Here is a 25,901-nt window from a genome sequence, read left to right as displayed (position 1 = left end):
CTCAGAAAATGGATTCCAATGGGGAAGATAGGAGGGAGGAAGAATCGACTGGAGCAGAAGGGGAGGCCGAAAGACAAAACCCGTTACCGCAGGTTGTAACCAACGATGTGAGGTGGGAGTGTCCACCAACCAATTGGGTTAAATGCAATGTGGGGATCTCTTGGTCAAAAAGAAACCAACTTGCAGGAGGGTCCTGGGTTTTGAGGAATAATGAAGGTACGGTTATTTTGCATAGCCGTAGGGCTTTTTCGAATGTGCAAAACAGAGACCAAGCAAGCTTTCTAGCTACACGATGGGCTGTTGAAAGTTTGGCGAGTCATAGATGTGTGAATGTGATTATAGCGATGGAAGATGTCCAGCTTGTCAAATGCGTTCTGAGACCGATTGCGTGGCCTTCCTTTGCGTATGAAACAGGGGAATTGTTAAAGTGTCTAAGGTTTTTTGATCAGTGGTCACTGGTAGTAGAAAACCCAAAAGCTAATAGAGGAGCTTCTCTCATTGCTCATAGTGTTACAAGTGATTGTCGCCTACAATCCTATGTGGCGTCCGGGTATCCGACTTGGTTACAGGGAGTGTTTGAGGATGAGAGACTCTGTTCCTCTTTATAGTGTTTTGAGGGTGTTGATTGTATGGTCTAAATGGGATTTGTGTTAACCATTTTTTTGGATAGGTTAGATCTACTTGACTGGTGAGTTTGACTAAGGTAAATTTAGGCTAATTATGGGGGACTAGCAGGTATTTTTTTGGAAAGCTAGGTGGTAGACCCATGTAATCCTTGTAACAATAGTATCTTTTCCTCAAAATCAATAGAAATCAGTTGAACACAAAAAAAAGACAGTCTGTGCGATTATCTAGGTATTGACTGAGTGCATAATGCCTAGACTACCGGTTTGTAAGTATTGGTTTGGAGTGTAAAATATAAGAGCAATTCAACTGGTAGTCACGTCTAACGATTCTTAAAAAACAATTAAAAATAAATATTTTAATTAAAATAATTTTTTTTTAATAAATGAACCAATAGATAATTGAGAAGTGTTTGAGCAACGTTTCTTAAGTTGTTTAAGTAAGAAACGTCGATTCTTAAAAAACAATTAAAAATAAATATTTTAATTAAATAATTTTTTTTTTAATAAATGAACCAATAGATAATTGAGAAGTGTTTGAGCAACGTTTCTTAAGTTGTTTAAGTAAGAAACGTTTCTTTTTCTCTTTTCTACTTTTCCTCATATTTATTATTATTTATTATCAGTCATTGCTTCAACAACCCTGTTGGACATGCCCTCAATATACCTTAAAACATTTAACCTTCAAAAAGTTTGTGCACTTAATAAATGTCTCATTGGAAAATATTTGCCAATACATTGATTCATAAGGATAATAAAAATAAAATTACGAAAAAGTCACTCGACAACAATGTTTTTTTTTTTTTTTTTTTTTTTTTTTTTGAAAATGGGGTTCGAAGTGAAGAGTCCAAGCGAATCTCTCTGCATAAGCAAAAGAGATGGGACTTTGCACAAAAAACAAACCCTGAAATGCATTAAATTTAAACAGATTCAGCCAGTTATGATTTATGAAGATGAAAAATACAACACCAGTTCTTGAGCAACTTGCTTGAAAATCTCCCCTACTCCAACCCCATTTTCCAATAGCTGATTTGCATAACTCTGATTTACCTGTTTCATTACAGTTAAAAGGACCATCATAAATAATATATATCACCATACAGATATCATATGATAATAATGTTTAAATATGTACAAGATATAGTTACCTGTACTTGGATCATGTAGGTGCTCCCAAAAACGTTAGAGGAGACATTAGCAAACAAAACCTCCAAGTTATACTTCTCAAACAAGTAACAAACCGAAGTGAAAACCCCTGATTTGCCCTTAAGGACACACAAATTGAAGAAAGCTTCATTTCCACAAATATTCAGCACAACGTTGCGTGAAGACCAAGTATCGAAAGCCACGATCGGATCATTACAAGGGTAAGGCATGTTAACAGCAACAGCGCTGGAAGAAGATATCTGATCGGCCAAGAAAGCTGCACGAGAGTAAGAATCTTCTACAGCGGCACCTACAGTAAGGATTTGGGGATGGTTTGATATTGGGGTGGGGAGAGTTGTTGTAGGAGAAGAGGATGAAGATGGACCATAAGCAAAAGTTGTAGCAGGAGTTGTGCTTGTTGAGGCAGAAGAATAGTGAAGTTTCTCGAGCTTTTGCAATTGGAGCTTTTGTAGAGTTTGTTCAAGGGATTTGATGGAACTCACCGCTTCATCCACAATTGTTGATTTGTCTGCCTGTGGATCAAAACTTAATATATTATAATATATGATTCTTATATAACGTACGATATCCGACACAAAAATGTACATATTAGTTAAAATTTTATTTTATGTACTTTTATAGTGCCTTAAAACCGGAACCTTTTTTCCCATGTGCAATCGGTGGATTCAAATAGGGTTCTGATTATAATGTATTTAAAAAAACTCAAGAAATATATCAAATATAAAAAAAAATATTCTATAGAGTTTGCAAATAGTTTAAGATGGTCTTGGTATAATGAAAATTATGAAAAAATGGGACAAAGACGAACAAGAAAAGTGACATACATTGGATCTAACTGTTTATACAAAGCAAAAAGTTTTGAAACAAAACATGAAAAGGAACAAGCGTAAGCAATTGAATAGATTGAAATCAACATGACAATCCGAAAGAGAAAGACGAAACATAAGAGAATGTTGTGTTAACTTAGCATAAAAATAATTTTATGTTAAAATATGTCTACGTTTATGGTTGGAGATAAAATAGTATAAAAAAATTAAAGAAAAGAAGGAAATCTGCATAATGAAATTAAATTTACTAGTTTTGTATTCTTTGGTTTCACAAAAAATATATATATATATATATATATATATATATATATAATTTTTGCAATTGGATAAGACTAATTTTTTTTTCAAAAATCGAATGTTATTTTCCGCATGAAATTGTAATTCTCGAGTTATATGATGGATATATTTCATACACAAAATTGTGTGAAATCACCGATCGTAATCAATATAGTTTTCATGCCCAATGAAAAAATAAATCAATAATATGTTTTTATTGTTAAATCAATACCTTAGGAGGAAGTTGTGGAAGCAAAGCATGTAGTTTAGCAAACATGTCCCTCATCTTTTTCCTCCTTTCTCTCTCAGTCCATATATGTATTTCATGATCAGGTGATTCTTCTACATCATTTTCATCACTTCTTTTCGTCCTTTTCTTTCCTTTTGCGACCTTTCTAACCGTATCAGTCTGGATTTCTGATGACGGATGAGAAGGTTGCGACGGAGGTGATTTCTCGATTTTTCTACAACCGCCTTTCGAATCATCAGAATTGGATATACCCCACACAAATCCCTCTTGCACCAACTCTTGAGCATTAGTCGTATTGAATTGAATGCTCATTGTACCCTTTTTGTATTTATTGTTTTATTGTGCTTTTATGAATGTCTTATATAAAGAAAGAGAGAAAGAGAAGCTAGAAGAAGAAAGAGAAAGAAACGTTTAAAGATGGTGAAAGAAAGAGAAATAGGAGAGCATATATATATAGAGAGAGTTAAGTGAGCTCATAGCAAAACCCCAAAATATAATCATAAGACAAAGCCGTTACTAGGTCATCAACATACAAAAAAGGTTCATTTATTTTTGTGAAGTTCTTAAAGAATATTTCTTTCTGAATTTCTGTAAAATGGAGATTTTCTTTCTTAATATTAATTGTGGTAGAAAGTAGCCATAAACTAATACGCGATTTCTCTCTATATATATACATGTACTCCCTCTGTATCAGAGTACATACATGATGTTTTAGGATTTTCACCAGGATTAAGAAAATAATTAATGGTATATTGTTGTTAATTCAAAATAATAAATGATGTACTATATGACTTCAAATAATTAATAATAAATAAAGAAATGACTAGAATAATTAATTTACTACTTTAGAATGGTAATTTTAAGTTTGAATTTATATAATGCATGTTGTTGAAAAAAGTTAGGTAAGTAATTCAATATTGTATTTAATTACACAACCATATCCAATTCAAATAAAAAAAAGACTTCATAATTATATGAAATTACTAATATACTCTAAATTTGATACACGTGCTAATTTCTTATCCCTCAAACTATATCACTCTTAATTTCAGTCAACTTGGTTAAATTAATTTCATATATTTCCTTCTATATATGGTTAACTTTCTATATATTAATCTTCAATAATTAATAACCATTATAATTAATAAATTATTTTAATATTTATCGATAAGACTAGTATAATATTTGACATAGTTCAATAAAATAATAGGATAATAATTTATTTTTAAAATCCTATGTATTTGTATGATCCTATCAATATTATAAATTATTATATATACATTCATTATTCGTGTATGAATAAAATTAATTTATACTACTAAATCTTTCGTTAAGATTTTATTTGTAGTGCCCGATAACCTTTTGTCTACTCATGGGTAATGGACTGTTATTTAAGAAAGCTAACAAAATTTGTGAATTAATTAGCCTTGAAAATCACCACTTACATGGTATTACAATCCATATTCAGGCAAAAAGAGTATAGTTTAAAAATAAACTTGAATGTGAAATTCATGAAAGCTCTCAAAAAGTCAGTGTCTTTTAGTGACGTCAATAATTAATTCAGTTAAAAGAAATTGCATTCCATGCACCATCTTCAAAACTCATTTTGTCCTTGCGATGAAAAAATGCTGTTTGTTGTTACGTTCAACTTTCTCATATATATATAGACAAAATAAAATTATGGTTTTTTTGTGAAAACCAAAATTTAACTTATAAGACAACCGATTTGCATATTAGCCACCACATCCTAATTTGTCTTTATCGAATTAAATTTCTCAACGTTCGAATAATTTAGTCAGTTTTTTTTTTATAAAAATAATAGATAAAGAACAGTTCATTAATCAGAATAACAGTTGTACTTGTATATGAAGATTTTCTTCTTTCTTTTCTTTGAAACGTTTTCATTGGAAATACCGACAAATGATCTCCAATTTTTTTTAACTTCATATTACTTTACTCCAATTTCCAAATTTCCTATCTGTCTCAGAATTAGTGAATTACTTATTAAAATTAATTTATCAACTAAAAATGCATACAATTTCAAAATATAATAAATGGTTAAATATACTCAACAAAATAAAATTAGAATTTTGTGATAGTTTGATGTGAGGCTGTTTTCTTTTTCTGGAGATTAGATTTAATAGTTTTTGAGGAACTCATCAGTAATCAATTTTATGTATGTATATAAATTCTATTGACTATCAAAAGAAAGGCATTTCAAATCGAGTAATTAAGAAAAAGAATTCTAAAAAAAACACTTAATGGTTAGAATAATGATGAAGGTGCATAGCTACCGTATGCATGAGGGTGGTCGCAAGATTTAAATAGTAGCCGCTTTTATTTACTCTATTCTGCTTTCTCTGAATGTCATGTTTTGTAGAGCTACAACGTCGTTATGGTCTTCAAGAATACTCTTAAGAAATTAATTTTTATTTTACTTAGTTAAGCCTTACAATATAATAGATGAGAATCATACGTTACATTCAATGGTAACTAGGTGTTATCTCACGCGTAGCGTAAGTTTTACATAATCACTATTCTATTTTAGAAAAATAATATAAATTAACATATTATTATTATTTTGTTTTTTGGTGTACATCAAAATTTAAAGATTATGTAGTATGAATTTAAATAAAGTAAAAAAATTAATTTTTTTTCATGATAATATATTTATTGCAATTAAGTCATATTATATCTGACATGTTATTTGCCATATATTTTTGTAGTTTTAGTCATATTTCAAAATTATTGTGATATATATTTCATAAAATTTATTTTGTGGTGTTAGTTATGCATATTTTTTTATTATTTATGGCGATAGCTTAAAGAGATTTACAGTGTTTCAATTAAGAAAAAATCAAAATAATAAACAGTAGGTTTGCATTGTCTCATACATATATAACTAAGTGAAACTAACCATAGATTATTAGACTAATACATTTTCTATAAAAATAAAATAAAATAAACAGCAATTACTTTATTAGGTTGTTATCTTACAGTCGTTAATTGTGTCTGGACTTTGATTTATATGAAATTATAATGTTTCATATAGAAAAAAGAATTAAACTATATATCATATATTATATGTATATCCTATTCAAATAAACTGAAACTTTTATTAAGTTATATCATTGGTTAAATCAAAGAAAAATAATGATATTTTAGAATTTATAAAATTATGTGAGATTTGAAATATGAGGTCATGAGAGTTATAGTGAGATATGTTTCTTTTAATACATAATACAGAAATCGATGTATCAAAGGTAACTATTTCAGAGTTACAAAAGTGCAATTAAGTGCATACTAATACATTTTTAACATGTTCTATTATATTAAATTAAATTCATTGAGAACACTACTATGATATTATTATGGGAGTTACAAACAAACTTTTATACTTTTCTAACTCCTAAAATTAAAACTCATTTAATTTAAAAGTGCGTATTGGTGGGTCTATAATTTGATTCAAAAGTATAATATATTACACATTGATCGTTTAAAAGGAATAAGAATATATAATTCTCAAATAAACTTAATTTTTTGGTTAAAACCAACATATGTGCATTTAGATTTAACTATGGAAATTTACAAAATAAATATGAATAGATTAGAAAGGCAAGAAGTATAAAAGAAATATATTATTTTTATATAAATAAAATAAAAATTGTAGACAATGTTAAAAATATAATACTTTCTAAATTAAAATATCTAATCAAACTCTTACAACACATATGAGATATAACAATATTTAATATTGGTGGGAGAGGAGGAGATTTATTTACAGTTATAATTTTATTTTAATGTATGAGTTAAATGTATTGTGTTAATTGGGTCTTAAATATTGTTTAAAGCAATTAAACAATTAGAAAGCTAATAAAAAAATTAGAAAGCATTAAATGAAAATTAACCAATAAGGAGAGACCAAAACCTTAACTTTATGTATATGATTTTAAATTATATATTTGGTAAATGAAAATTAAAGGTTTTTATATCTTCGTTTTAGAAACAAAAAATAATAACAATAGAAATGCTAAAACTTTCAAATATAACTACATAATAAAATATTCCCAATATTTTTAAGTGGCCGAAATGATTTGGGTTTAAGAAAATTTGGTCATTTCTATCCAAACTAAATGTTACTTCAGTATCATGTAATTTATATTTTATATGTGAACAAAAAAAAAGAGTGATTAAATATTTTGGAGAATAACCTTAACAGAGAGGAAATGCCAAAAACAATTGGTTTGTTACAACTTAAGCCAAAGTATAGTATCTCTCACTAATTAAGTATTTTAATTATGTGATCTCTCTCGTTTGCTTGATCTAAGTTGTTCCCATTGTTAAAAAAAAAAAAAATGAAGAAGTTGTTACTCTGATTATGAAAAGAACAAAAAGGTGGCATTAGGATCCTTAATTAACTTGTGATTATCTTAACTGACTAAAAATTAAGGGGTGGTAAAAGTGAGCGTTATCTTTATGGTTTTCAGTGCATGTAATCATTGATTGCCAGAGATTGAAAGTGTCACTTTCTCTTTCTCTTTTTACCTAAAAACAAAACTTTTTGAATTAAATTTTTAGAATTTGTCTGAATCCTTTTCATTCTCAGTTACGAGTTTTTGTAACTTATTCCTTACCTAAAGGAAACGGACCTAGATTCTTTAATAAATTCTTACATATATAAAGACAAAATTTGGGAATTCTTGTTTGGGTAACGTGGCAATCATTCACATACCACAATTGAGTGCAATTTTTGGATTTAGCCATCGAAAAGGGGGAAACAAATCCATGAAGAATAAGTTTTGCAAAATTTGAGTTCATTTAAAGCCATTATCAAGTAAGTACACATGTGTATGTATAGAAAAAATATCAGATGTACTACTCTTCCATATTGTTATATATAAAGAAATACTAAAGAAATAGATAGCCAAAAAAAACTCAAAATAAATTAGTAAAGCAATTTTAACAAGTTGTTTTTTACTCTCTTTTACATAATTTCAATATGTTAAATTAATTTTTAGATTTTTTTTTGTTTAGGTTTGGATTCTCATTTTATATTTAGGATATAGTTTTGAGGGGTTAGGATTTAGTATTTGGAGTTTAGGGTTTAGAATTTAGTGATTTTATTCATAGAAAAGGGATATTTTTGAAAATGACCAAAAAGGTATTTTTAAAAAGTGACATAGGAAAAAAGGTATTTTTTAAAATCCCCCAATAAAAAAACATTAATTTTAGTTGTTCAATTGTATGACTAACGTGTTTAAGTTGTAATAGTAAATATTATGAAAACAGTACTTATAGCTTTATCTAATTATTTAACAACAGTCGAATAGTTTCAAACTGATACTACCATTACCAAATTTATTGGACGAAAACATTAACGTTAAGTTGCAATAAATTTTTTTCATTGTAAACCTTTTTTATGTTTAAACTTTTTGGTGGCAAAAAATGTCAAAATGATAGTTGGACGACCGATGGGCCTATATAGGTTCTACTTGCCACACATGAGTTAATCTGCTCTTCTTCTAAATTGCATTTTCATAAAAGCTTTTGGGCCCATTTAAATATACCTGTACATTGTTTTCTTTATTTCGAGAAAGATAATTGCAGTTCTAACTCAACTCAAATAAGTGATTATTATCTCCGGGGATCGGGGATACGTACAAAATGAGATGTCTAGGATTTTGACCATGGCTGGTACCAATTCCAAGTTTTGAACATGGTATGTAAAGTATGTGAGTGCAAATACTACTGCAGCATGTAGAGGTTTTGTGTATTATATATCATTTTGGACTAATGACCATATCAAAGGGTGTAGTAAACAATAAAACAAAGGTGTAGTTTCGTGCTGACATCTAGCAAATTTGATGTTCTGTCATCTGTGTGACGAACGCTCCTAATAAAAGTTGATCATCAAATGGTTGCCAAAAGTTCTACATGAATAATCATTAGTGATTCATTTTGCAATGAAAAGAAAAAGAAAAAAAAAAGGTTGGATCAGGGAAATATTAAAGTATTGGACACAACTAAACGATAAATAGGCATATTTTTTCTTATCAAAACTTTTGAACGTACCAAAAGAACCAAAAAAAAAGTATCTCTCACTCACTAGTCACTCATCTCTTTCTTTACTCCTAAAATCAGTTGATGTATTAAAATTACTGAATAATATAACTAATCTTCATATATGTTACAAATTTCGATCTAATGGTTTGATATAATACTTAAATTTTACGAATCTAAGAATAGCTTATAAATTTGTAATGGAAAATAATAACTTGAACAAAATATCATGCCAAATTTTCATTTATATTTCTTTTGCTTCATTAGTTTTCGACTTTCATAATACTCATTATTAACTTCATCTAACAAAACTTTCAACTATATATTTAGTTGTATACGAAGATTTTATTTAGCAAAAGTTACATCTTTTATTAACAATTGATACTCTTAAATCGTACATATTTAGATACTTACATAAGCAAAACAACAATTATTGTACTAGTGGACTCCCACTGTCCAAAAGACAGTGTCCATTGACTTCTCAAAATTCTTACTTCTCTTAGTCGTCTCTTGTTCTATGCTCTAAAAATCTCCTTATATACATAGTTGATAGTACCATACTTATCCTCAAAACTCACCACAAAATCTCACCAAAATCAATGGCTTCAATTCTCTCAATCCTTTTTCTCATTCTTGCACTTTCAAATCTCCACTTCACTCTACCTACCGGAGACAACCACATTACCGACAGAAAATCCTTAGAAATCATCATTGGTGGCGGTAACGACGACAATCCACCACCTTCACCTTCGCCGGAACCAGAACCGGAACCTGCTGACTGCCCTCCTCCTCCTCCTCCTCCTACTCCATGCCCTCCTCCACCCTCTCCTCTTCCAAGCCCTCCTCCACCCTCTCTTCCTCCAAGCACTCCTCCAAAACAGCTCCCACCGCCTACAAAGCGGCCACGTTCACCGCATAGGAAGCGGCCACAACCGCCGCCAATGCCTCTACTCTCTAATAGCCCATTCTTAAAGAAAGCCTATCCAATTCTCCTAGAATTCAAGAAATCAGTCAAAGATCCATTAAATAAACTTTACAATTGGGGAGGCCCCGACGTTTGCAATTACAACGGACTCAAATGCGCCATTTTCCCGAATTCAAGGCATCTCGCAGTTGCAAGCGTCCAGTTTAATGGGTTTCAATTGGGAGGCATAACGTTAGATAACTTCCTCGGCAAGTTAGACACGTTCAGCATCTTCCACGCAAACTCCAACAATTTCATAGGCTCTGTGCCTGACGTCAGCAAGTTGAACTTCTTGTTCGAGCTTGATCTAAGCAACAACAAACTCACCGGAGATTTCCCAACCAATGTCTTGAAAGGAACCAATCTCACGTTTCTCGATCTCAGGTTCAATACTTTCTCAGGCTCTGTTCCTCCTCAGGTCTTTAATCTCGACCTCGACGTCTTGTTCATCAACAACAACAATCTTGTTCAGAACCTTCCAAGCAATCTTGGATCCATCACTGCTCTTTACCTCACATTCGCAAACAACAGGTTAGGGTTTTCTTACTCTTTTCTTTATATTTAGGAAAAAATTAAACTTTGTTTTTTTTCTTTTTGTCTAGTGAAACCCAAAACGGTCATTATCAAAACTAGAAATTTAAAAGGGTAGTCAAAATGAAAGAAAAATATTTACTAAAAAAATGAAAGAACATAAACCAATAAACACTCAATGCGATTTATCCATTAGATTTTAAAAAATTGGTCATATATATAAATTTAAATTTCGGTACAAAAATATTGAACAGGGAAACTAGTCATGGTCATATTATCTTCGATTCGTTTAATTGTTTTTGTGCTTCTATTTACAGCTAATAAAGTGTGTTTGTGATCATTGATGAGTAGCTAAATTGTATTTTTGTATTTATTGTGACGTGACTTAGGTTCACGGGTTCAATTCCCGAGAGTATTGGCAACATCAAGTACCTACAAGAAGTTCTTTTCTTGAATAACCAGTTAACCGGATGCTTACCGTACCAAATAGGAAACCTAAACCAAGCCACTGTTTTCGATGTTGAGTCTAACAGATTAACCGGTCCAATACCGTACTCTTTCGGTTGCTTGGACAAGATGGAACAACTCAGTCTTGCCAGAAACAATTTCTATGGAACCATACCAGAGATCGTATGCGAGATTGCTTGTCTTAAAAACTTGTCTCTCTCGTATAATTACTTCACTCAGGCCGGTCCAAAATGTAGAAAACTCATCGAGCGAAAGATTCTGGACGTTCGTATGAATTGTATACTTGATCTTCCAAACCAGAAACGACCAGAAGAATGTGCTGTTTTCTTCAAGCGGAAACAGACTTGTTCTGATCCCAAGTCTTTGTTTATTGTCCCTTGTGGAAAGAATCCAAACCGGGTTAAACCGGATCAAGCACAATTAGAAGAGGGAAAACCTCAAGTTTCTCATCCGGTATCTTACAACGCACTTAACCCGGACCGGCTTCGGAATCTATAACCTTCTTTTGATTATGATGGGCGAAGAAACTATATATAGCCAAGTTGTTTATAATTTCTGGTGTATGATGCAATATAAGTGAATAAATGTATTTGTTGTGAACTTTCGCATCATCACTATTGTATTTTCATTGTTGTATAATCCATCGAACTTTAAAACTCTATTCAAATCTCAAATCTATACTTTTGATTTTTGAATTCTCATTCTCTTAAACCATATAATTTCTCCATTACCTTATCTAGCATCTAGACTAATTAGTGGACATATATAACCAATTTTCGATTTAATATAAAGAAAATAAAAGCAATGGATGACAATATTGTAAATTTAAAATTTACAAACTTGATTAATATCTACATAGGACTGTAGGAGTCAACAACAACAACAACAACAAAAAGGTGAGAGTGTAAGTGGTGCAAAGCAAAAGTAGACATGAAATATCAGTTGTCACGAACCATCAACATCTAACATGTAGCTATGTGTTTCTTAAGTGGATCTACTCCAGTTACTTTGGTTCTTTTTGTGAACATGGTTATGTTGTTATCTCTAATTAATATTTGGCAACTAGTGCAAAAAGAAACAAGTTGAACCATGTATTATTGGCAAAAAAAAATAGGGCACACCAGTTTACAGCTTATTTTTATCTTCATTAAATACTTTTATGGTTTTCGGAGCAATAACAAATAATTTGGTACTCAGTAATGAAAGAGAGAGGCATGTCAATGTCTCTTCAATTTATTGTCATCCTATTATTCTCTAAACCTTCTTAATATTAACTAAATTCTAAAACAAGGCAGATGTAAATAAGTTTATCTTGAATAAAATTTACATTCCAACAAAGACTTCTAGCTAGGGTACAGTAAGAATCATGTAAGAGGTGAAAGGAAGGGCTTGTATTCACGAGTCATGAGGGTGAGTGACAAAGATGTAGTAAACCTTTCCAGTTTATTTAGTGGTAAGGACTTCCCGGGCATTTCGACTCATGTATAAAAAAAAGATACCAAATGTCGGTAACTCAATAAGAAAACACTAAAGACAAAAACATAGAAGTCACAAGTTCCTGTGACACATGAAAAAGGACTACATTACACATGTTTTGGTCCCGAATTAGAGTATGGGTCAGGTTCATAACCTTTTCGTCAACAACAAAAAAATTATAAAAATTTGAAACTATTTGATAAATTAAATTGTAGTTGACACAACATTGTATCGCGTTTTGACATCAGTAGAAGAAACTATACTCCTATGTTCAGAGAAGCGATGGTGATTTTCTTCTAAATAAACAGGGAGTATTACATTTTATGGTATAATAGCGTATGCTTTAATTTTTGATTTATAGTTATTATATAACTTTGCGTTTAACATTTTTTATTCACCTCCGTGTAACTTTGCGTTTAACATTTTTAACTAGATTAAGATCCGTGCTAGAGCACATGTTAAAATTCATTTTATTTATATTGTAATTTTTCTATAAAATATAATTTATGTGATTGTTTTAAAAAGTTTTTTTGGATAAAACATTATGCAATAAAATCATATGCTAAATATGATGGCTTGAAAAAAACACTTATTTTGTATGTTTTATATTGTTAATAATTCTAGATAAGTACCAGTGCTATAACACTGTTTAAATTTTATTTTATACAAAATTTTGTATATTTTATATTTTAAAATAAAATTTTAATATGTTGTATTAGGTTATATATGTGAAGTTATTTCAACAATGTATATTCTACATCATGACTTGAATGTCATTATAATACATGATTTTGTAGATTTGAATTTAAATACTCAAATTTTGACCTGTTCAGTAAATTTTTTAATTGAATAGATATTATTTCTAAAGAATAATATTACTAAAGCTTGAATATTTTATAGATTGAACAATTTATATTTGTTTTTTAAAAATTCAACTTATGGTATATCCGGAAATAAAACTATTTTTTAATTATAATAAATAATATGATAATTTATTTATTTCACAAAATAGACTCATATATAAAAATGAGAGGTGAAGTATAATGATAATTAATAAATTAATATGTTAAGTTAGATATCAAAAGATTTTATTTGATGAATAATTTAATAAAGGAAATTAATATGATAAGTTAGATGATATGATTTTTTGAAATATTCTCTTTAAGATTTTTGGTATAACCTATTTGTAACCAATATAATCTATGATTAATGTATAACCTATTTGTAACCAACTTAATAAAATTATATAGTCTACAAAATAATGTTGTGTACTTCCGTTTTATTATAAAGGGGATGACTAGTTCGTATATGTTCGGGAAATGTAGAATAATGAAACTAGGCATCACACTAATCTCTAAAAAAAAATCCAAAAAAACAAAATCTAACCGATTCTACACTAAAAACTTTATGGGAGAAGAAATAACACAAAGGTGATAACCAACGCAGAAAGCCTTTAGTTATGGGAGTTGCCTCCAGTCCGGTGGCCCAGTCTTTCTTACTATCCACACTTGCCGTCAGCCTGCATATCATATTGAAAATTTTAAGAAACTGTAGAATTTACATAATGGCTTCAGATTCAAAACAGGTAAAGAAAATGACCTTGCACGCTGCAAAGTTATCGCAACCGCACATCAAATTGCCATTAGCAATATCTACCGCTTGCGGAGCTCCTCCACCATCGCTTCTCTGAACTCACACATACACAAACACACACACAAATCAATAAGACGAAATCCAGACAATTTCCACAACCTACAACTACCGATATAGATGTACCTTGTAGAAATCGACTGCTATGAAGTTAGGCCATCGCTTCCCCGCGGCTTGGTAACATGTCTTGATAGATTCTAGAAGAGAAGCCGAGTTTTGCTTACATGCAACTATCAAATCAGCTGCATCAGGGAAATGGTTCACAAGAACAAGAGATTTCGATTTATCGCTCATCGGTTTTGATTGTGCCCTATTCGGACATGCTCCTACCTTCAACCCCCCATTTCCATCTGCAATTTTTTCTTCCCATTCATTAACAAAAAAATATGTTCATAAAATTTTATATAATAATATGGTTTTGCATCATATATAGTAGTACTCACATTGATTCTCAACCATATAGTTCCATTGATATGCAATCCCTTCGGTTGCTTCTTTACGTGAATCGGATGTGAAAACTAGCAACCGTTGGTTTTGACGTACCATGTCGTCAAGCCTTGGCCAATCCCCTCCATTTTTGGGCATTCTAGCTACCGGAAACATGAAGTTACGTAGACCAGCTGCATCGAACACTTTCGTGAGACCATTAGGCGATTTCACATAGTCTTCGATGATAATCGTTACAACTTCCTCTGTGTTCTTCTCTAGAAACACTTGAAACTCCCTCAAAATGTTAATCGCCGGTTGCTGCCACATTTGCACACAATACAAACAATCATAAATGAAAAAAATCTTCTAACAGTTTCCAGTGAACCAGACAATGAACAAAAAATGCATCATAACTTACGAAAGCGGTGAAATTGAAACACATCCCGTTGAAAGAATGGCAAAGCCAGACATCGTTTTGGAAGTCATACATGTCGAGCATAAACCCTCTTACACCATTCTGTAATAATTCAACAAAACACATCAAAAAGGATTCACACTTTTGAAAGAAAAGGTTTGCTAAATATTGGGAACTTTGTATTGAAACGTTGTTGCAAGAGTTTACACTGAGTTGGCTTGTGATTGAATCTTGCTGGTTAGTAGGCGCCAAAATGACAGAACCGGTCCTTGACACTTCCCCCAATCGAGCAAACGAGTTGTGTGTTGTTAACCATGAATACTTGTTGAAAGGCAATCCCTTCGTCTTTTTTTTTCGTATATATAAATTCAATCCAATTTTATTTATCAATAAAAACGAAAAACTTAGATTGATGAAACAGAGATTGAACCTTGGAGATGGGGTTGATGGGTTGGGTTCGGGAGCATCTGGGTCTGAAACCAGAGTTGGCTATACATGTTTCACAGTGTAAACCAGCGTCACAGTTTCTGTTTGCTATACATGTTTTCCCCTCCTACGATCCATAACCAAGACAAATCAAGAAAAAGATACTCTGTTTATGTTCTGTCGTAAGTGTTGTAAATTAAAATTTGATGAGATTTTTGGTTACCTGGAGAGCAGAGGATATATCTAAAAGGAAAGAAGATTGAATCAGAAGAGCTACGAGAAGGACGAGTAGTCTTGGAAACATAGTTATCTACGCCAAGATGGTAAAATGAATCCAAAAAAATCTAAAGTAGAAGAAGAAAGAGTTAGCTACTTCATCATCATCATCATAATCACTGTTGGACAAAAATGTTGGGTTTGCATTTGCGTGAAGATTCTTAAGACCAAGAAAAATGGGTCAGAGGATTTTAAGGATAGAAATAGAGTGAACGGAAGTGCGCGCGTGTCGGTGAAGACATGATGATAATAATAAATGGGGCTGCAAAAGTGGGTTTGTTGGTGTGCCTCTGTTTTTTGTTTCTTCTTTTTTCATCAAATCTTTCTTTTTATTATTTTATTTTTACATTTTAAATAAAATATATATGTTCCATTGTTTCAGTCACTCAAAAAAGGAGAATTACCATTGGTCTAGAACTCGACCAACTGACTTTTTTTTTTTTTTTTGAAACCCTAAAAGAGCATTTTGGTTCTCTCTAATGTTCTCTAATGTTCTCCATGTTTGAGTTAAGATGATTCGAGTGGTTATTGATAAACGAGTCTGTTTTTTTTTTCTTCTTCCAAATGTAGACTAGTTAATTGCGAATTTAAATAGATGAAGACTTATTCAACTACTCTTCCAACTAACTGAGCCAATTGCGCTAGAATGTTATGTACAGTGACGTGGTTTGGTTATGGACATCTCAAATCTAAATAAAAAACTTTTTAAGGTTATTAAAATTTCGATTATACTCTTTGTTCACTATTATTATACTGGTAGGGTGCGTGTTCGAGTTGTAAACAATAAATAAATAAATGCACTATAAATCTTTCATAAATAACTAAAATAATATGGATAAGAGTAGAATTTTGATTAAAAATATACATTTTAATTATGCAAACAATTTTATAAAACAACTCCTAAGCTCTAAAATGACAACTTGTCAACACGAGAAAATAGCATATTAGCATCCTAGTTTAATTTGTTTGTTTTTTTTGAATCTATCATCCTAGTTTTTGCCCGCAAGTCTGCAAGTTATTCACACTACAACGTTGATAATTTATGGAAGTCATATCAATAATAATAGAAAAAAAGTGTGAGTTATTTTTGTAAAATTTTAATATTTTCCTCAAAAGTGTAGAAAAGGAAAAAGAGAAAAAGAAAAGAAGAAGAAACAGCTATAACGACTAATCTATCTTAACATTTTTTTAGTACATTTTTCTACCATCCTTTCTTATTTTTGTATCCAAACAAGTCCTAACTAAATTCTCTATAATCCTTACAACCAAACATAATGATTTCCTTATTTGATAATATTAATTTCCCAAAATCTATCTACCTAGTTTAAAGCAATATGTTAGAGTAAAATATAATTCTCCTTTCATTTTTATTTAATCTTATATTTAATTATTTAAATTACTATTTAATATATTAAGTTAATAAAAGTTTATATTTTTTTAGCATATGATGTGATTTGAATTTTTATAAATTGATATATATTTTAAAAATTGTTTTAGAATTTTTGTAACCAAACAAGTATATTTGAATATAGATTATTTCACATTTGAGTTATTTTAATATCTAATGAATATCTATCTTAACCTTTTTATTAATTACTGTAAACATATATAACAACGTAACATTTATATTAAAATTCAAAAAAATTTGATCTATTTATAATATATTCAAAAGTTTTTTTAAAAAATTGTTCCGTAGTGTACCATGGGTCAAATCTAGATATTATTAAAAGGCAAATCGCATGAGCGAGCATTTCACGCAATCCAGTTACCTTCCTTCTTCCGAACAAAGCTACACACGCCGATTGTCCCGATAACCATTTTTTGTATAATTTGTTGTCTTTATAATATAAACCATCGATCCATTCAACTAAAAGAATAAACCGGCCCAAGGTAGCCCACTTTGCTGCCATTCTAAACCAAGTCCAAAAACACTCTTAAACTATTTCCAAAAATATCAAAGATTTTGGTTGGGGTACAGATCAATTTGGGAGATATTGTATGAATCCAACTCCACGTTATAAATATTGGCACAAGGACGAATGATTTTGATATAAGTTTGAAAAGAAAAAGAAAACAATCCGTTCTTTCTTATTCAAGAACGGTACGATAACCTTGTTTCTATTGGTTAGGGGACCCCAAACCTCAGCGCTCATATTCACATTCACATTTGCAACGCGACTCCTTAAAATCTTTTATAGTACATCTCTTCTTATTTCATTTTTTCATACAATTTATCGGTAACTTGTATAACCTTTTCTACTATCATAAAAACTACACTATTACGTAACGAGAGGTCCAGAACAGGCCTGATATTATAAATGATTGACTTATTCCAACCCTAGTTATATATATTTAACGCTTACAATGACCATATAAACGCTTTGTCTATGGCATTACTACAATATTTTAGGGATAAAATTGCATACAAACTAAAATCTAAACCTAACAAAAAAAAAAAAAAATTGTGCAGTTGAGGTCTGTGAGATATGACAGGGTGTGCACATGTGAGTGACCCTACCAACGTTATGTAGACCATTTCCATTTGGGTTCACATTGCATTGCTTCTTACATCTCATTTTTTTTTTCTTTCTCTTTTGAATTCGATGAAGAAGAATTTATATCCAAAACTAAAATTAGGATAATTTAGGATCAATCCCAAAGCCCTCGAATGAACCCACTAAGCCATTTTATCCCTATGTCGCTTTCGCTTCACCAAACACTTCATAAATGCTTGTTTTAATTTTGTTCTTTTAATTAACAAACAATACCTTTCTTTTACTCCAAGGAAAGGACAAAGGTCTAATAATTATTCTCTTTTATCAAAAAGCAGAAGATTTGCTATGAAATTAATATTTAATTTAACAGTTGTAGATACAAATATACAATCATACAAAGAACAACTGTTTATTATGAGCAACGGATGTGTTTTACTTAATATATCTAAAAACGAATGAAAACAAACAACATTTAATAATTACCGGAATGGCATGAGACATCATGATAGAAACATGCGGCCTCCGTTTCAATTTGTTTTCAATTTTTAATCCTACTACTAATCATGTAGTATTTGTGTTAGTCCAAATCACTTCACATGAACGAAACAATCTCAATATCAACTTTTGAATATTTAAAATTTTTGTGTTTCCTTGAACAAACATTCACAAGTTAGTGTTGTTGCATTGAGCCATTACCGTGGACCGTGGTGGTATACTATGTAATAAAACGAAACCAGTAGGTTAAAAGCGAGAGGAAATGATAAAATTAGGGGGTTTTGTTTTGCAATTTCTTCAAATTTTGATCACGAATTGAATTAACTATAGCAGCAGCAAGTTGATAACTCTAAAATTTGTCTGTTTCCTTGTCACTTGTCAGTGAGTAATACAGAGCCTCGAATGTCATATTCACACAGGGACTTTCCGTTAACTCCTTTTATAATCTCTCTCTCTCTTCCTCTCTCCTTCTCTTGCTCTCTTGACTCTTGGCCATGGTGATGAATAGTCAAGCTTTCTTGTTGGCATTAATTGCATTACTTGCAACCCAATTGCCTTCTTCACTAATAATGGCTAAAGGTTTAATCTTTTTCGATTTTCCTCTGTTTGCTTCTCTCTTCAAAAGCTTCATTTTCTTAATCTTGTGATGTTAATGTTGAATTCTGAGCTTCTGGGTTTTGTAAATTTTGTTGCTTTCTTTGACTAGATTTTGAGTTTCTCGATGGGAATTTGCTTAGTTCTGGTTCATTAGAGTTGCTTACATGCAAACTACTCTGTTTTTCTGAATTGAAGTCAGATCTTGAGGTAGCATAAAAATTGAAGCTTTCTCTGGTTCGAGCTTCAAAGCTATTGTTATTAAAAGTTAAAAACTTGACACTTTTGGACTGCTCTTTCAAGCAAGTCTCCATTGTTAAAACTTAAAAATGGCATCTTCTTTCTTACCAGACACTAACGTAATGCTGCATTGTTGTTTGTGTTTTAGCAGATTGTCCATTAGATTTCAGTTCATCAAATTTCACACTAGTAGCTTCTGTGTGCTCCAACATAACCAACCGAGGCAAATGTTGCCGCTACATGAACGCATTTGTTGCCGTATCCGTGGCTCGTTACGCTAACTTGTCAAGTAATCTTGGAGTCGCATCAGATTTATCTGAAACCTGCATTGCTTCCATCTCTAGAACCATGGAGCAGTACGGAGTCTCGAGAAACGCTACTAGTTTCTGCGGTTTAGGAACCAAGATCCTTGTTAAGTATGACTGTGAAGGTCGAACCACTGTAAGACAAATGCATCAGTCTCCAGAATTTGGACATGTTTCAAGAAATTGCAGACTTCCACTTTCCTCTGGAAACCAATGCAGGAAGTGTTTGAATTCTGGTATCACTTACCTTCGTGATCTCATCGGTCCAGACACTAATAACATTACATTGAGTACTTGTCGTGACGCAACTTATGCTACATTAGCAAGCAGAATTGGCAATGCATCGACTCTTGAGCTTCTTGGTTGTTTCTTTCAAGTGACAGAGCTTAGCATTCCTTCAGGTTAGACACATGACTGCAACTTTCCATAGTATCACATCAGTTTTTGAGCAATCTGTTTTTGTCTGATTTGCATTCGCATATGGACAGGGTCATTTCCACCTTTGGCAAGTCCAGAACCTTCTCCAAGTACGGTTGGTGCTATTAGCCCAAGCAACAGTGATGCTCAAATGACTACAAGTAGAAGCACCAATCCATATCACTTAACAATGGTTCCAACCATTGGGATTGTTGTTACAGCTGTTGCTCTTACCATGCTCGTAGTCCTGGTTATTCTTATCCGTAAAAAGAACCGAGAACTCGATGAATCCGAGAGCTTGGATAAAAAGTCAACAAAATCAATTCCTTCTTCCCTGCCTGTATTCAAGATTCATGAAGGTGGGAGAAAAAAAGAAAGTGATTTCTTTGTTTTTGTTATATCATACCAAAGAAAAAAGACTTGACAAATCTTTTTATCTGCAGATGATTCTTCTTCAGCTTTCAGAAAATTCAGCTACAAAGAAATGACAAATGCAACGAATGATTTCAACACGGTGATTGGTCAAGGAGGTTTTGGGACTGTTTACAAAGCTGAGCTAAGGGATGGATTGGTTGCAGCAGTAAAAAGAATGAACAAAGTTTCTGAACAAGCTGAACAAGATTTTTGCAGAGAGATAGAGCTTTTAGCTAAGCTGCATCACCGTAACCTTGTTGCTTTGAAAGGCTTTTGCATCAACAAGAAAGAAAGGTCAAGAATCATACATTGCTTTTTGCTTTCGGCATTTACCTTAGAGTATTCATTCTCATCTTCTACTCTCTTTTTTTTCCAATCTTCCAGGTTCCTTGTCTATGACTACATGGAAAATGGCAGCTTAAAAGATCATTTACATGGTATATATATGCTTCTTCTACCTTAACTATAAGAAATCCAGAGTATTGAAAACGTTTCTTCTTTCAATATTGTCTTTGCAGCCACTGGAAAGCCTCCACTGAGTTGGGGAACAAGAATGAAAATCGCAATCGATGTGGCAAATGCTTTGGTAAATATTCCAAAGTCTTTCATCCACATTTCCTCTGTAAACTGATTTGATAATATATCTTTTACAGTTTTTGGTTCTTGGCTGCACGTTGTTCTCTCCTCCAGGAATATCTTCATTTCTACTGTGATCCTCCTCTCTGTCATAGAGATATCAAATCAAGCAATATATTACTTGATGAGAACTTTGTCGCTAAGGTATGAGGAATCAAACAATATAATATCTTAGCAATATCTTCTATGTTAGAAAAACCTTTTTGACTTGGCTAACTAGCTAATGACGTTTTCTTGGTTGCAGCTTTCAGATTTTGGCCTTGCACATTCGTCTAGAGATGGCTCTATTTGCTTTGAGCCAGTGAATACCAATATCCGCGGAACTCCAGGTCAGGGAAAGACACTGAAACAAAATAACTTTGCTCCTTTCGATGGAAACTGAGTTTTAAAAATTTGGAAGTTTTTTTTTTCAGGCTATGTAGATCCGGAATACGTAGTTACGCAAGAGCTGACTGAAAAGAGTGATGTGTACAGCTATGGAGTTGTGTTGCTGGAGCTCATAACCGGGAGAAGAGCAGTTGATGAAGGTGTGAACCTTGTGGAAATGTCTCAACGGTTTTTGTTGACGAAATCAAAACACCGGGAGTTGGTAGACCCAAGAATCAACGACTCCATTGATGATGCTGGAGTAAAACAGCTTGAAGCAGTTGTGGCTGTTGTGAGATGGTGTACCGAGAAAGAAGGCCGGTCTAGGCCATCTATTAAGCAAGTCCTGAGACTATTGTGTGAAAGCTGTGATCCGTTGCATAGTGCATTTGCTAAAGCGGTTGAGGGAGAGATAGGCTGGGATAGTAGGAAGAGAAGTAATTTGAGATTTCAAAGAGGTGATTCCCGGATCTTTGGTCCATCATCTAGTACAACTTCCAGGTCACATTACAGCCAGAGTTTACCTCACTCTCCAATTAATGGATTCTCTTTCTGAGTTAAGTCACTTCTTCTCTATAAGCTGAATTGAAAGTTTACATATATTTTATAATAATTATGAATTCATATTGAAAGCTCTCTCATACTCTGCACTCTTAGTTAGATTCAGCTCAAAAGATTTCTACATTGTAAGTTTCTGTAATCTCTCTCCTGTACAGTAGAACTATCTTCCATTACATATTAAGTCTTCAAATGTCTTCCTTTTGGGTGATGTTTGTATCACATTACCAGGGTCTTCTTGCTTTCATTTCACCTTCTTACCACGGACCAGTAAGGGTTCTTCTCAAGCATTGTGTTTTGGCCAGACATGGAAGCAGCTTCGACAATTCTTTCACCTGAAAATTCAAGAAGCAGTATCAGTTAACAATACCATCAAAGAGACAATAGGCAAACATTTAGACAAATACAAAACGTATTAATAAAAGAGTATCTCCAAATAAGTAACAAGGAAGACTTTTCTACCTCACTGTTCTGGGTTTTCATAATTTCAGCCTGCAACACAGGAAACCTCAGTTAAAGAACTGAGCCAGCTAGCTAGACTCTAATATGCAGAAGCAATAAGAAGGCAATAAATGGTTGTTTAACAAACCTGTTTTTTCTGCAAATCTTGATTCAGTTGCTTGAGACTTTCAATCTCGGCTTCCAGTTCCAAGGTATAAGCCTGAGGTTAACCGGAATATCAAAATCAATATGAAAGTTCTTGAAAAGAAAACGGTAATGCCAGTTTGGTTTATATAAAAACTTTACCTGCTTTCGAGCCCTTGATCTAGCGGCTGATTCACGATTCTTGATCATTCTCTTTTGCCTTCTCTCAACAACCTTCTCCAGGCCTGTATTGCTTCTTCTTCCTCGACCAAACACATAAGGAACTGGTGATGACCAAGTATTATTTTCTGCACTGCTTGTCCCGGGAGAAGTAGCTGCAACAGTAACCCCTGCTCCTCCCATATTACTGTTAACCGGACCATCTAGACCAGCGTCAAACAAACCTCTGTTGACCAAGTTTACAGGCGCAAATGCTACATTCGCTTGTTTTGGAAAAATAGTTGGAGGCAATCTCTGATATGGGTGCTGCTGCTGCTGATGTGGTTTCTGCTGTTGTTGCATTTTTCCACCCACTTTGAGGGCTGAACCAGGTGCTTGATTATAGATCATAGAATCATTGTTGCCGTTGAAAGGTATGCTGTTTTGATTCGGCTGACCAAATCCAAACCCCAAACCAGCAGCACCATTGTTAGCATAAAACCCACTACTGTTGTCGTTCTGTTGAGTAGAGTTAGTATCTTCTTTCACAACGCCAGCACGGAGCAAGAAATCCTCTAGAGTCATTTCCCCTAAAGTCTGTTGCCTCTCAGGCGGCACATCAGTCCTACTATTCCCATTACTACCATCTTTCGAATTCAAGTGTTTCCAGACCTCATCTACAGTCTTCTGACTAAGCGTTCTAGGCAAAGTCAACGAGCCTTGTCTCTGTAGAACATTCCCCCCTGGAACGAAACCACTAGGTCCCGAGGCTGCAACTGAAGATGGGGTAGTAGTCATAAAGGCTTGAGCTTCTTCAGCAGTCCATATGTTCTTCAGTAGCTCATCCATATTCATTGACCCAAAATCTTTCCCTGGCTCACCTAAGGTGCTCTGAAGCTCATCAAACGTTAAGGAATATAACGAAGACTGCCTCGCCAATGGCTTTGACTGGTAAGTATTACACCCATTCCCTCCAGAAGAATCAACTCCTAAGTTGTCGAAATCTATATGAGTACCCATGCTTCTTTTTCTGTTTCACAAAGAATCACTTCTTCAGTCCAAAAAAACAACCTTTTCTAGCTTTACCTAAAAGAGAGAGAGGTAAGACCAGACAGTTAAGATAAAACTGAAAACAGGTATAAGAGTAAAACAACCCTCTCTGCGTCACAATCATAAGAGCAAGTAAACACCAAAAAAGAGAGAAACTTTCATATAAAATGTGTAGACTTTAGACACTTTTAGCCAGGAGCAATAAACAGATCACAAAAATTCGATCCAGAGAGTAAAAACTGGATCCTTGGTTTCAAAGAAATCCAAAACAAAAACAAGACTGAACCAAAATCCATAGTTTTGACCATTTCTTTAAAGAACCCAAAAGGTAGATCAAGAACATGACGGATCTATTCAAGATTCCTGAGTAACACAACAAATCTTATCATAACCCTCAAAATAAAAATAAAAAAATTGTTGGAGAAGAAGAAGACTCATAACTCTAGTTAGTTCCACTACTTCTTCATTACTACTACCCGATTTAGAACACACACATACACACAAAAACAGATCAGATAATATGAATCGGACCAATAAAAAAAGGTAACTATACAAAGATGATGATGATAAGATAAAGACAGATTCCAATTAAATGAAAAAAAAAAAAAGGGATTAAAAGGGAAGCTTCACCTAATGTTTATTGGCGATTGCTGAAAACGGAGATTTGCTGAGGGGGGAGGGAGACGACAAGTGTGCTTGTAGTAACCTCGACACGAACTGCCATTTTAAGGGGGTGAGTTTAGCTTTTTCCTCTTAAGGGTTTTTTTTAATACTTTAATATATTTTTAGATATTTTGTGTTCCTTTTTATATTGGTAGTGGTACTACTACAGTACTACTACAGCTAGTAAACAAAATAAATATCTCGTTTTAATTATTATTAAAGTTTGTTTTTAAAAAAAATAGTCACTTAATTGAGCTGACATCCACGTTCGTGTCTATCCAATAAGAAGCTGTAACGTGTGAGAGAACTTTAGTCGCTGATGGGTGTTCTTGCCTTCTTCACACAATGGAGAGAATTAGTTTAGTAGAGAGATCCACAAGAATCTTTTGAGATGTTGCTACATAAGTCTAGGGTTGGTTATTACCTGAATTAACCGAATTGAAGTTTAGATAGGTTCCTTATAAACTATTAATAGTAGTATATTTTCTCTATAAAATTACGTCCTGTCAAACAAAAATTTATAGAATTATGCTATTGTTACTCCTGTTGAACGTTCTTGAACAGAAAAAAAATAGGGATTATTATTATACACAGAAATGCTGTTGAAAAAAGGCTGAAGTCTGGCAAGTGATTCTTTTGGGTCCACATACATAGTTATATATATCTAAGCAAGCAACCCAAAAGAAGACGACGGTTGCGTCGAGTTTAATACAATTCACTTCCAAATATGGAAAATTTGCCCTCTCCCTCATTTGGTAATTGGTGACTTTGGTGTCTCTGATTTGATTTCTTCTATATACATCTTTTATAATTTGATAACTTATTTAAAAGAATTAGTCTACTTTTGTGTCACGTTGGCCTGGCCAGCGTATAGAATGAGCATCAAACCATGATAGACTCCACCATTCCACCTTCCCTTTTATATATGATCATTCCTATTATAATGTTAAGCTTTATTGGAACATTTGCAAAAAAAACCTTTTTATCTATACTATTTGCAATAATACCCTATTTTGTTGTCCATTTTCTATGTATAAAATGATTAAATTCTAAATCTTAAATTCCAAATACTAAATCTTACCACTT

At 32.6% G+C, this 25,901-nt stretch overlaps 5 protein-coding genes across 10 annotated transcripts; 2 read left to right on the top strand and 3 right to left on the bottom strand.

The window, feature by feature from the left end:
* Positions 1–1,306: 1,306 nt before the first annotated feature.
* On the bottom strand, positions 1,307–3,608 carry LOC147928759 (transcription factor bHLH95-like). Its single transcript, XM_087483565.1, has 3 exons — positions 3,126–3,608; positions 1,772–2,302; positions 1,307–1,673 (listed from the first exon to the last, which is right to left on the bottom strand). Exons 1-3 carry the CDS (start codon positions 3,453–3,455, stop codon positions 1,569–1,571), a joined length of 966 nt encoding a protein of 321 aa, XP_087339691.1. The 5' UTR covers positions 3,456–3,608; the 3' UTR covers positions 1,307–1,568.
* A 5,986-nt stretch (positions 3,609–9,594) lies between these two features.
* Positions 9,595–11,861, top strand: LOC104742508 (uncharacterized protein At4g06744). The gene is made up of 2 exons (XM_010463521.3): positions 9,595–10,698; positions 11,088–11,861. The coding sequence occupies exons 1-2, from the start codon at positions 9,803–9,805 to the stop codon at positions 11,662–11,664; spliced, it is 1,473 nt and encodes a 490-aa protein (XP_010461823.1). The 5' UTR covers positions 9,595–9,802; the 3' UTR covers positions 11,665–11,861.
* A 2,043-nt stretch (positions 11,862–13,904) lies between these two features.
* LOC104742507 (PI-PLC X domain-containing protein At5g67130) lies at positions 13,905–16,142 on the bottom strand. Its single transcript, XM_010463520.3, has 8 exons — positions 15,786–16,142; positions 15,567–15,689; positions 15,344–15,481; positions 15,140–15,238; positions 14,736–15,039; positions 14,419–14,642; positions 14,242–14,328; positions 13,905–14,161 (listed from the first exon to the last, which is right to left on the bottom strand). Exons 1-8 carry the CDS (start codon positions 15,864–15,866, stop codon positions 14,141–14,143), a joined length of 1,077 nt encoding a protein of 358 aa, XP_010461822.2. The 5' UTR covers positions 15,867–16,142; the 3' UTR covers positions 13,905–14,140.
* A 2,765-nt stretch (positions 16,143–18,907) lies between these two features.
* On the top strand, positions 18,908–22,580 carry LOC104742505 (putative receptor-like protein kinase At1g49730). 5 transcript variants are annotated; one of them, XM_010463514.3, is made up of 9 exons: positions 18,908–19,407; positions 19,814–20,368; positions 20,456–20,743; positions 20,828–21,092; positions 21,183–21,235; positions 21,317–21,384; positions 21,489–21,578; positions 21,679–21,763; positions 21,848–22,580. In XM_010463514.3, exons 1-9 carry the CDS (start codon positions 19,323–19,325, stop codon positions 22,354–22,356), a joined length of 1,998 nt encoding a protein of 665 aa, XP_010461816.2. In that variant the 5' UTR covers positions 18,908–19,322; the 3' UTR covers positions 22,357–22,580. The 5 variants fall into 5 exon arrangements, 3 of the variants coding, with proteins under 3 accessions (XP_010461816.2, XP_010461815.1, XP_019091726.2); XR_015580139.1 differs by having other exon boundaries at positions 19,199–19,407; positions 21,452–21,578; XM_010463513.3 differs by having other exon boundaries at positions 19,199–19,407; positions 19,811–20,368.
* LOC104742506 (ABSCISIC ACID-INSENSITIVE 5-like protein 4) lies at positions 22,350–25,307 on the bottom strand. Of its 2 annotated transcripts, none has more exons than XM_010463518.3 (5): positions 24,783–25,307; positions 23,106–24,132; positions 22,948–23,019; positions 22,821–22,850; positions 22,350–22,693 (listed from the first exon to the last, which is right to left on the bottom strand). In XM_010463518.3, the coding sequence occupies exons 2-5, from the start codon at positions 24,120–24,122 to the stop codon at positions 22,616–22,618; spliced, it is 1,197 nt and encodes a 398-aa protein (XP_010461820.2). In that variant the 5' UTR covers positions 24,123–24,132; positions 24,783–25,307; the 3' UTR covers positions 22,350–22,615. The 2 variants fall into 2 exon arrangements, with proteins under 2 accessions (XP_010461820.2, XP_010461819.2); XM_010463517.3 differs by having other exon boundaries at positions 23,106–24,188; positions 24,783–24,955.
* Between the last annotated feature and the right edge of the window lie 594 nt (positions 25,308–25,901).

This window comes from Camelina sativa, chromosome 14 (assembly GCF_030686135.1).
Source record: "Camelina sativa cultivar CO46 ecotype springtype chromosome 14, ASM3068613v1".
Taxonomy (NCBI): domain Eukaryota; kingdom Viridiplantae; phylum Streptophyta; class Magnoliopsida; order Brassicales; family Brassicaceae; genus Camelina; species Camelina sativa.
Note: the sequence above shows the minus strand (reverse complement) of the source record. Positions and strands in the feature narration are given on the sequence as shown.